Source organism: Lissotriton vulgaris, chromosome 8 (assembly GCF_964263255.1).
Source record: "Lissotriton vulgaris chromosome 8, aLisVul1.2, whole genome shotgun sequence".
Taxonomy (NCBI): Eukaryota; Metazoa; Chordata; class Amphibia; order Caudata; family Salamandridae; genus Lissotriton; species Lissotriton vulgaris.
Window position 1 is genome coordinate 1,168,806,774 of NC_141696.1, and position 12,298 is coordinate 1,168,819,071.

General features: G+C 43.9%; 1 protein-coding gene across 1 annotated transcript in view; it reads left to right on the forward strand.

Moving 5' to 3' along the window:
• VWA8 (von Willebrand factor A domain containing 8) overlaps positions 1–12,298 on the forward strand; it is a 1,363,176-nt gene that overhangs the window by 227,513 nt on the left and 1,123,365 nt on the right. The window contains exon 4 of the mRNA XM_086935029.1: positions 1,767–1,877. Coding sequence (XP_086791155.1) covers positions 1,767–1,877 — 111 coding nt within the window. The remainder of the gene's footprint in view (positions 1–1,766; positions 1,878–12,298) is intronic.

A 12,298-nucleotide genomic window follows, 5' to 3' on the forward strand; every position in this document is an offset into this window, starting at 1 on the left:
AGAACCGGATGTGGGGGCCAGGGGTTTTGAAGTTTCTCCCACTTCAAAGGCTGGCACCAGGTGCAAAAAATTGACCCTCTTCAGTTCACTTCTGGACCGGCAGAGGACCCCCAGAAGGACTGGCTTGTACTTCAGAGGACTGACCTGCTGTCCGAGGCCTGCTTTGTACTTCAGTAGACTGAACTGCTGCTACCAGAACACTGTACTGCTACTTGAAACCAGCTTTGTACCCTCAACGGACTGCCTTGCTACGCACTTCTCTGCAACAGCAAATCCTGTTTAGTTGCTCCGTATCTGGCATTGTGGAGCCCTCAACTACTACAGCCGGCAGCATTGTTTCGATGGAGATTTTCGATTTCCAAAAGCAACTAAGTTCGAACATTAAAATCTTCACCACAACTCAGTCCAGGGGCTCCCCGACGACGTGCCTCCACCTCCAACTCCGTAGGCTGCCTTGCGACGCTGAACTTTACCTTCTTAGCAACTTTTTTTCAAATTTCTTTTTTATTTTGTAGGTAAATTAATCCACTGCATGTATCTGAACAACGCTCCATCGCGGTGAGCCATAACTTTTAACTCTGTCCCTATCTCATGCGACTAGATGCCGCAGTTGGCGCTTTGATCTTTTAGGTTCTAGTTGTTACTAAAAACATTTAAAAGGTTCTACTGATTAGATTTTTGTTGTTCTGGTGTCAAATTAGATATAAAAAATGCCTCTATTTTTCTACATTTTTGAGGGAATTTTCTTGTTATGTTTCTACTTTATTACTGATTGAGTGTTGAATAAATACATTACATCTTGCCTAGTGGCGGCCAGCATGGTTTGCGGATGGAGGGGCGGGCACGCTGTGGGTGGGGTGTGATGGGGGGGTCGCACATGGTGTGCATATAAAAAAATTACACCAAAAAAAAGTACCTTGCCGCTGGGTCATGCGTCTCTGCTCTTGCTCTCCTTGTGGAACAAGAAGCAGGCCCCACTGATCAATCACAACACTGCAATGCTGCATTATTATTGGTAAGCATCCATGCTCCCCTGACCAATCCCAACGCTGCAGGGCAGCTTGTGATTGGTTTGTGCGTCCTGGTTGGACGCTCAGCCTTGTAAAGGGGGCCTGGGCATGTTCTCCACGCAGGCTGTAATGCAGCCTGCATGGAGAACAGGGAAAGTGCGCATGACTGTTTTGAGCGGCCCAAGAAGGTTGGCCAACCAGTCATGTGCACTTAGGAGTGGGCAAACCACTCCTACCCTTACCTGTTTCGAGAGCAGAGCAGCCCCACCGACCCACCCGCCCGCAAAGCAGCAGGAAGCATAAAATGATAATAACTTAAAGTTATTATCATTTTATGCTATTACTTTGCAGTACTTAAAAGCAGTGGGGTGTCGCTCCTCCCCCATAGCGGTGTAGCCGCCACTGCTCTTGCCTCTATGTTAAGCCTGATTGCTTTTGTGCAAAGCTGCCAGACGGTTAAGCACAGTTTTTTTTGTGGTTTAATCAAAAACACAGTTTCCTACAATTAGGCTTCACATTAATTAAGGTGCGTGCTCCGTTTGCATGAGGTAAGGCCTCCTCCATTCTTGTTACATTCAACACTTTTACATTGTTGTTTACAGTTATTTTTGCAACACGTTTGTATATTTTGAAGAGGACCCTTTTACAGATAAAATTGTGTTGTACTTTCTACTTGAATAATCTACAGTAATAAAGTCAGACTGTTTGGTTGTGGTTTTGTTAGTAGAATTAACAACTTTTCACCACTCTCCACAGGAGCTGACCCGACGCGAGGTTGAGTACATTGCGCTGTCCAGAGACACGACCGAAACAGATCTAAAACAGCGGAGGGAGATCAGGGCTGGCACCGCCTATTACATCGATCAGGCAAGTCTCGCCCCTGCGTCTCCTTTAAAGTTTACGCCATTGTACAAATTCTGCTTCTTCTTGACTGCAGCAGAAGGAGCTCGGGAGAGGTGTCAATTGGATTCCAGAAGGATTGCTAAGATGTGTCACTAAGCGTTTGATTTTGCTGTCACCTTCTAAATATAGTATTCAAGTGTTAAGTAAGTGAAACCACTGAGGCAAGCTCAGGCGAGTCTCAGCAAAATACTGGTTTAAAAAGTGTTTTGACAAAGAATTGTGCTCGGTTTCTGGGTTTTGTTTCATTTGAATTGTTATTTGTTTGAAGACAGGTGTCTAAGTGGAAATGCTTAAATGTTTTGGGGGTATGGGAGGCGTCAAGCCCTTCTGTAGGCTGGACGGTAGTTCATTATGTACTCTGATGTGAGACGTGCAGGTTGCTCTTCAGTCCTGGCCGGACAGGCCTTTTATTCTCAAGGCATGTCCCCGGTGGGCTGGCCGGTTTTGAAAACCCAGGGGCGCTCCTGGTACCTCTTTCACTTTGTAATGATGATGTCTTGTAAAGCGCATGTATCACCCCGCCATGGGGTATCTCAGCGCTGTGGACCGCTGGGGAACCCGTCCTGGCTTTCCCTGTGAGATGGTCCCTGCTGGGTATCTCCAAGGTGAAACCAGGCATCCCCGGCGTATGTGGGGGGCCGTTGTGAAGATGAGGCAAGCTAATGCCCAGAGTTGCCGAGTGTGATCCCTGGTTAGAGTAGGCACCGAGGCGAGAATTATCGAGTCCGCTGACCCTGGTCCACGACCCTGCCGCGTCGGGAATTGAACCCTGGTCCCGGGCCGTCCTCTGCTTCCGGGTCTGCCGCCTCTAACCAGTGAGCCACATCACTTCCAACTCCTTGGGGTTACTTGCTGCAGGCGGTGCGAGCCTTCCAGAGAGTGAGGGAGAGAGGAAGGGAAGGAAAAGGTAAAGGTAAAGAGAAAGCGATCAGGGAGGGACAAGAGAGAATAAATGGATAAAAAAGGGCAATAGCTCAAGGAGACGAGGAGCGCTGGCTGATTTGAGCATGTTAGCCTGGGCTGCTTTTGGGTTCCCAGTCTGGCCTCAGCTACGCCAGACCCTAGCAAGGGCCTTGCCATGAACACAATTTGCACCCCTGTAGTGAAACAGTTTCCAGTGCAGCAAAGGATGCTCTTTAGCGTTAGTGATTTCTTCGTTTTGTCCATACATTAAGGCTACTGGTGGCCTTTTTAGGGTAATCTGCCCTCTAAGAATCAAACCATCTTCCACAGGAAGACCATAAACGGATGTGGTCCCCTTCCATGAGTAGAGCAATTAAATAAATAACTAGTGATTACTTCTCAAAGAGGATTTGAGACATAGTTCACAGTGCTTGCCCTAGTTTCTCAAAGAGTTCTGTATTTCACATTTAGGAAACGGGTCCCCACATTACGAATAGCCTTAATCATTTTCCAACACCAGCAATCGTGTGCCCATTTATAGGTTTGGCTTCATCTATGCTTATGCAAGATACTTTTAGGGATAAATGAATAAGTGGCAGCCATTGTTGCAAGTGAAATGGCTAGCTTTGAGATTGTTTGAGCTGCCAGCGTCATACAATAGAAACTGATCATATTTTAACTTCTACACAACGTTGTTGGAACATCATTTGCAGTTTTCATGGTATGGCTCTGATAGCAAAATATTTTTTATTGTCTGCCTCATAAGTGTACTTGTTTGGTTATGGTTATAACATTCAAAGAAAGCTGACTTCCAGCCTTAGTGAAGACTACACTGATTTGTTACAGTGTTTGAATTAGCTTAATTGTATCGGCCTTGAGAACAGCAATATGAGTTTCCTCTATATTGCAAAAGCAGAATCTTTTTTATGTTCTCAAAAGTACATTGTAAACATCAAATGTAAATTTGATTTAGAAAATTAAGGTTGACACAGTTAACCTGTTCAAATAGCAGTGTGTAAGAATGATTGCCAGTTCTATACATATATACTATATACACACACACCATATTTCTGATTGATACTTGTTACTGCAAATTCCTCACCTTTTGAATTCCCCCAGTCACCAGGCAGGATCCATATTAGTTTCCAGCTATTTCTACTATGCGCCAATAGGTGCTGCCATTGGAATCTGCAGCGGATTCGTCCCACCCCTGGTAATGGCAGCATGGAACCATATAGAGGCGCCAGCCTTGCACGCCGACTTCTGTGTTGGACTGGAGCGCCACTCCCTAAATTTGTTTCCACTTTACTGACCTCCAAAGAGAATTTCTACCCAAAAACAGTGTTTTAGAGATAATTCCCCAAATACTACAGTTCAAGCCTTGCTGTACCTGCAGGAAACAGATGTCGGTCATCATCAGGACCGCCGAATGCAAGTAGTCTAGGTACCTTGCCTGTAATGGAATTGGATGCCTCCGTGGTCCCTCCCACCAAAGAAGGTGTTTCCATTGCTGATTGCTGTGATTGTATGCAGTGCAGCAGAGTGTCTACAGCTTACTACTGAAGCTAAGGCTTAATATGATGACTGAGATTTGGAAGCTTGGCTCTACATCTGTGGCTCATAGGTTTCCTTTCAGTGAAGCCCTGACAGATATATCATGGGCAAAGCCCTGCTTGACACTTCTAGTAATTGGTCCCACAGTGAAACACAACAGACCTGCTACGAGTGACCCAGCCTTTTTGAGTCTGCATCCTTAACCTGAAATTCTTGTAATGCAGGTTTTATTCAGCAAAGTAAGCCTCAATTCTTCTCCTAATGCTCAACCTGACAGAAACTAAGTGCATTGGCGCAGTTAGCAGTAAAGTATTTGCCCCCGCTAACTTGGCTTAACGCTCCTTGAATGCCTTGCCTCTGCTAGGCAGATACACTGATGCCTGCTGGAATATGATGAGCGAGAGCTTGACCTCTCCCCTCAGAGTTTTGGAACACTATTACCCAGGTGGAGCATTATGTGCAGGAGTCAACAAAATACATGTTGCAGGCTGCTCCCGACACCACAGGCTGCATAGGCCGAGCTATGGGCACTAGTGTGGTCATTCATCATCATGCCTAGATGGCACCACAGGTTGTTCTGAGGACATGCAGACATGATTATAAAATATGCCCTTTGAAACCAGGCAGATTCAGCTCAGGAGCAGCTGAAAGATAGCCATGGCTTGTCCCTTGGGTTTTCTAGCCCTGGGTCTTCAGTTTTTCCAAAAGTTCAGGGTTACCCCTACTACAGAACTGGAGTTACAGGACAGAAACTACTCCATCTTCCTCCTCTCCTGCTGCCACCTATCCACTTTGATTCCCCCCTAGAGAGTCACTTGTGGCCAGCGGGGGCAGAATACGAATGTTTCTTAGACTCAGCTGGCACACAGCTACCTCGGGCCAACGGATTCTGTTGGTTATTAGACAAGGTTATGACCTTTCCTTTCAGCCAAACCCTGTCAGATGCTGTTCGGGGGGCCATGGAGCAAGATGGGGCTCCTTGCCTTGAACTGTGGGTTTTGGGGTCGTTTGTATGTTCTCAGCAAGGCTCTGAAAACTGGGCCAAGTTTGCCTCTCAGCGGCGGTGATGGCAAACAGCCACAGTCCTCTCAGGGAGGTAGCGTGGGAGTCCTTGAGCTCAGAGCCCACAGTCACACAGCCTTCAGCAGTGCAATAAGTGAGGGTCCAACCAGGTGCTTGACTTTCAAGAGAGAAAAGTACTTTAATACAGACTAGAATGGAACATAACCTAGAAATCTAGTCACAACACAATTTAGTGTCCTGTGTCGATGTCCCTCTATCCACTCTGTTCCCCCAGTTCCCCTTTCTGGTCTAGGTTGTTCCTCCTGCCACTTCGAGATTGACTATAAACATGATAATGGCTCAGGTCCTAAAACATCTAGAAGTCAACAATAACTACCACATACCCACTGCCCGACGATTCATCCCAACACACACATTAGCATGTCACCTCTTAGCTTTTATTAACAAACAAATTCTAATAAGCTGTGAGCTGCCGCACAGCTTTATAACTTAATTCTTTTTTTCCCCTCCACAATCACACAATCAGTCTCATGAGCAGACACCCTTTTGGGACCATCATGTCCTGTCTTATCAGTGGAACTGCTTTATGCCATTGAAATATTTTTGATTTCTAACATTTTAACTGAATGCCATCATTTGCTTTTTTTTAATTAAATATTTTTATTTAGAATTTCTATACAAAACCACAAAAATAAATAAAAATACAGAGACTCTTCTTGGTAAGGCCACGTACACTTGAACATTCCTCTTACTTCTTCGTGTTACATTGCGTAAGGGCTTTTACTTTCACAGGGTTTACACCCCAATATGACATATAAAATATTGTGACACCGGAAGACATTTCCAAAGACATATTGCTACCTAAATCCTTCTAACACCAAATATAGGAATTGTACAAATGTAAAGCACTGTAAGCAAACCTGGGCCCATCATAGCTGTCTTCTCCCATCAGTCAGACTCTCTTAATACTACTAAACAGGAGCGACTCTACTTTTAACATCATTGTCTTTAGCCTCCCGATAAATTCCATATAGTTCCCAAAAGTTCTTAGGACGATTGCTTGGTGGAAGGAGTTCACTATAGTTTTCAGTCTGTGTACAGTAGTACACCATGTCTCTCGATCAACTGTCTATAGTGGGGATCGGGCCAAGAGACCAACAAATTGTCTCCTTACATCTAGCCATTAGCAGCCCCATGTCAGATTCAGATTCAGAAAGTACTTTATTCGGTTAAAATCAATAACCATAAAAGCGACAACATGAAAATTACAGTTTGCACAGGTCAGTTTAAAAATAAACAAATTCATTATATTACATTACCACCAATGGATTTTCGTAATTTAAATACATGTTTAAAAAAGCTTAAAAGTACAACAACGGTTAAAACTGTGTCCATTCTCTGACATTCTGTGAAAGCTGGGCGACATCTATTTAAATTCATGTCTTTAAGGAATGGGATTATAAATTTCCTGCGAGGCATAATGTAAAATTTACAAAAAAATAAAATATGGATATCAGATTGGGGTGAGGAATCATCACACGGGCAGGTAGGTAAATTTCGCGACCATAAATTCATTTCTGGGAAGGACAAGAGTCTAAAAACAATATTTAGTCTAAAACGGGTCAAGAGAAATCGGTCCTAATTAGACATCAGCAGGGTTAAGTAGGGCTGTACTTTTACACCAGTTAATATTAAATTGTGCGAGGTAACTGTCTTTTTGCTCATTTTCACTCGCCTTCTCTTGTCTTCAAGGTATTCCAAACTCAGTTTTTTCAACAGTTTTCTGGGTATGTTTCCCATTGAAGGTGGGTCCTCATAGTATTCTCGGCATCCAATTTCAATCATGAAATGTTTAATATAATCTAGCTAATCAACGCTACCCACATTTTCCATTTTTAATATATCCTGTAATATAGCCCGATTGACTACACAGAGAAGTGTGGCTCACTGGTTAGAGCAGGCAGACCCTGAAGCAGAGGTCAGACCCGGGACCAGGGTTCAATTCCCGACGCGGCAGGGTCTTGAGCTCAAATGTCCATGGACTCGATAATTCTTGCTTCGGTGCCTGACCTAATCATGGGTTCACACTCTGCAACTCTGGGCATTAAGCTTGCTTAATCTCCACAACGGCCCCCCCGCTGCGGGATGCCTGGCTTTCACCTTGGGGATGCCCTGTAGGGGCTATCTCACAGGGAAAAGCCAGGACGGGTTCCCAAGGCAAGTGCGGAGATACCCCTTCGGGGGTCGATTCAGGCGCTATATAAGAAACATAATAATAATAATAATAATTCATTAGTTGTCCATACCTTGTGCCACAAAAGGATGGGTTGTATTCTAATTAGATCTGAAATATGGTGTTGACCCAGTTCAGTGTGACAAATGTATGTCGAAACACTCTGTGGTACTGCTAGGACATCCCTCAAGAATTTATTTTCAGCTATTTGTAATGATTCTATATTAGAATAACCCCAAAGTCCCGCACCATACAGGGCAACCGATGTGCATGTGGCATTATATATAGACAGGATTTCTCCTATTGGTTTGTTACCCAGCTTTTTTATAAAAGTCTTTATGGCCATTACTGTTTTTTTGGAACAAAGGAGTTCTGGCCTTTACAGCACTTGTCCATCCCCCAGATTCATGGAACAGAATACCCAGGTAAGGGAAAGAGGTAGTATTTTCCAAGGGAACGTTATTTATGTACATTCTTTTCATCTGTTTCCCAGATCTTGTGCCACAGTTCATGGAGTAGGTTTTACTGGAATTAATTTTCAAATCTAAACTCAACATGAACTTTTCAAAGGATATTAACAGTTTTTGTAGGGCCAAGGGAGTACGAGCCATTAAGACTGCTTTTTCCGCGTACATGAGTGCAGGGATCGGCCTCTTTCCTACCCTGGGCATATCCCTGCACTCCTGCAGGAGACGATGCTCAAGTCCATTTATGTAGAGGAGAAATAGAAAGGGGGCCAGAACACACCCCTGGCGTACTCCGCGTCCCACTCCAAATTTCCTGGTACATTTCCCCCACGGCCATATCGGACTGAGGCTGTGGCTCCTGAGTATAATTCTCTCAGAAAGCGGATGATCGGGTCTTCCACGCCCAGCCCTTTCAAAATTTCCCACAATTTAGTATGTGACACGCAATCAAATGCCGACGACAAGTCGACAAACATGAGATATAACCGTTCACCTTTAACCCTTGTATACTTTTGCTGAACAATCATTAAATTTAAGCATTGTTCAACAGTTCCCATGCCCTTCTGGAATCCATACTGTAGGTCGCTCATTATTTCATTTTCCTCCGCCCAATTCTGGAGTCTAGCCAGGATGATTCTACCAAGAATTTTTACGGATGATCAAGGAGGGAGATTGGCCTATAACAAGCGCAATTTTGTCTGTCTCACTTCTTATATATCGGTACGATAACCGAGGTAAACCAGGATGGATTTAAACCCTTAGCAAGTGCGCCATTAAAAAGCTGTACCAACATGGGACCCCAGATCTCAATGTTTGCTTTATATCGGTCTGCAGGGATCCCATCGTGGCCAGCGGCCTTGCCTCCCTTCGTGGCTTTCAACCCCATCAAGACTTCCTCCAGAGTTATCACCAGTTTTTCATCCCCCAATCCACCATTAACCATTTTAAAAACATTTGTAGTGTGAGGATCATCTTGGGACCTATATAAATTTGAGAAATGTTCCACCCATTCATCCTCGGTAATCGCTATCTCCATGCGAGCCTTGAGATTATCAAAGAGGAAAGGGGTGTTAACGGCCCTCCAAAAAGCAGATGCATCCTTCGACTGTGCGGCCTCGCAGAGGGCTTCTAAGGCCTCCTTTTTTAATGCGTTTTTTCTATTTTTTAGGGCCTCATTATAAGTTTTCCTCATCCCTCTTATTACTAGCGGATCACGGGGAGACCTATGAATAGCGTGTTTCAAGTCAGTTAATGCCCTTGTGCAAGCAGTATCGAACCAACTTTTAGAGCGCCTAGTCCTATTCTTTACCTCCACCCACAGGCTGTTTTTAATTTCAGAAGCTATTCTATTAAAATGCTCTAATATCTGGTCACAATGAGACGTCTCCCCTAGACAAATAGCGAAACTATCTGAGCAAACATTCAGTAGCTTCGCGAGGAACATTTCTGGCGCGACCTTGCCCCATTTTAAGGTATACCCATTGTGCCTCCCCAAAGTCACGTCAGGGACAATACGTGAGGCAAGGATATCTTCATGGTGTTCATAGAAAGGGTTTTCAACCTCTATTATTTGGGGCAAATGATCACTTAGGGGTAGCTCTAGAGTCTCTAACCTATTAATCCTGTGGCTATAACTATTTGAAGTAAGAATAAAATCAATAGTGGACGATGCACCTCTACCAATGAACGTAGGCCCAAAGGAAGTGGGATTTTGAGCTATTTCATTTGCATAACCCAGATCGTACATGAACACTAATTCATTGAATAGATCCCCGATCAAAGAGTGGTCAAAGTGTGTTAGATTAATATCCTGTTCTAACATGAGGCCGCAAATCCCCTGTTTTCCCTTTGTACATAGTGGACAATTAAAATCCCCCCCCCCCCCCCCCCCTCCCCCCCCCCCATAAAATTATCAGTTCCCTGTTGGACTTGTCTACTTCATGGTATATGTGCTCCCTGAGCATTTTTAAGGTATTGGGAATTTCATCTTTCACAATGTTATTATAAACATTTATCACAACTACGTTGATTTCCTTCTTAGTGCTTAGGGTTATTACTTGGTAGTAACTAGATTTAGGCGTAAAATGTACTTTCTCATACTTAAGCTGGTTTGAGAGGAATGTAATTAAGCCTCCCTTTGCACGTCCGTATTGACCCCCCACGGCCGGAGTAAAAAAAGTTCTGTAGCCGCTTATGTACACTGGGTCAGTAGACCAGGTTTCTTGAAGGGCCAGAATGTCCCGCCCATTTGTGACAGTCTCCCAGGATGGATTTTTAATCTTATTCCTTAATCCTGCCACATTCCAAAATAGGAGTGTACAGGATTTCCTATTCTCATTTACTTCAGTATCTCCCAGGGGGATATTGCCCGATACCTTTTTACGTGAGGAACTTACTCCTCCACGATTATCCCCCACATCTAACTCCAGGGTACTCGGGGTGTTACAGAGAGGCTCTTCAGTGTCTCCATGGTTTGTATTTAGGGCCAATTCTAGTGGTAACATAACCTTACAACCCTCCCCTGGCGTGTGTTCTTTTAGGTTCCCCTTGGAATCAATGTCATCTCCTACTCTCAATATATTTGTCTGGCGAGTATCCTGCTTTTGTCAATCGACATAATCAAGGCCCGAGAAGGCGTCAAATAGATTATGGGTTGGTAAATTATATACTGGTAAGGCAAAACCTCTATTATCCCAAAGATAATTATTTCCAAAATTCGGTCCGGGAGTTGGTGGATAAAAGTGCCTTTGATGGAAATTAAATTGTCTCTGAGTTTGGGAAAAAGGAATCTGACTGTATCCATGTTTATTTAAGCCGGACCAGTTTACAGGCTGCCTTACTTATCCCTATTTCTAGAGTGTTGCCCTGGGAAATAAGGATAGAAGTAGCTGAGATAGTGAGTAGTAATAGAATCGCTGCTTCTCGAATCATACCAATCTCCAATATGCCTGACAGCTTTATGATCTTTAAAGTTTACAATAATTGCATCCCCTTTCTTATCTTTAGGTTGTGGGCCCACCCAGGCTGAACGCCTCACATTCAAAATGTCTCCATTGATATGGGCAGGCAAGGGTCTATTATTGCGTAGCCAATGGGTCACTTTGTTTCTTAAAGCTCGATGATCTTCCCTGGTGCCCATGGGTAACTCGGGGACACCCGCCATGACTATTGCATAGGGGGCAGATTCAGGTGGTAAATCGACGATTCTCTGTAGATGCCATTTTCTGTTATGAAAATTCCCTGTTCCATTCTCCTTGATAGCCTTATCGTGTGAAGGCTCTCCCCTTTCTTCCCCTTTCTTCCGCGATCAGATTTCCCCCCCCCCCCCTTGGTCGCCTGCTTTACTTATGGTTTTAATTTCAGGGACAGGCTTCTTTTTTAACAAAGGGGGTGGCAAAGCTTTTTTCAGTGTGGGACCGGTTGCTTTTACCTCAATTTGATCAGTTTTTGTAGAGGGAGTGGGGCAAGGTGGAACTTGTTTAGTTGCTGTCATCATTGTAGCAGATGAACCTCTAGGTTTTATAATGTTTACCCCCTTTGCCAGATCTCCTAGTAATAGTGTATTTTTTTCTAGCTTTTTATCTAACTGATCTAGTTGAGTGTTACACAGGTTAATTTTTTCTAACAGAGGCTGTATAAGTGATTTTACCAAACTTTCAAGTTTTGCTAACAGGCCGCCATCACTGGGGGAACAAGAATGAGTTGTCATTTGAGAGACAATCGGAGGGGTTAGTGAAGTAACCACATCAATCACTGCTAAAGTAAGGCTCCTCTTCTGTAATTTGGCTTCCCGGGTCTTCAATGGACAGCCCCCTCTTTTTTTGGTGGTATTAATATTGGTATTGGATGGTGACATGTAATTTATATTGGAAGGGGATGCAGGAGATTATCTAGGGGAATTTGATAACCCTTTGTCATCATAACTACTACACGAACTCAAGAGGGATACTCGCGTACTAATAGGAGTACTTAGTATGGAAACCTCAGTAGTAGAATATTCTGATGCTTCCTCTTTATCCCCACTACCTCCAGTGTTTGTTATCCCGGTATCTTCTATAATACTATGTGTTTGGGTTATAGTTGAGACTGTCCCTATATGCCCCAAAGAAGAACGTTTGTCTGTCATGGCGTCCAATAGAGGACTCCTTTTATTGTTAGCTATATGTGCTTTTTGATTTTGCTTCCCCCTTCTTCTTGAATTTGCC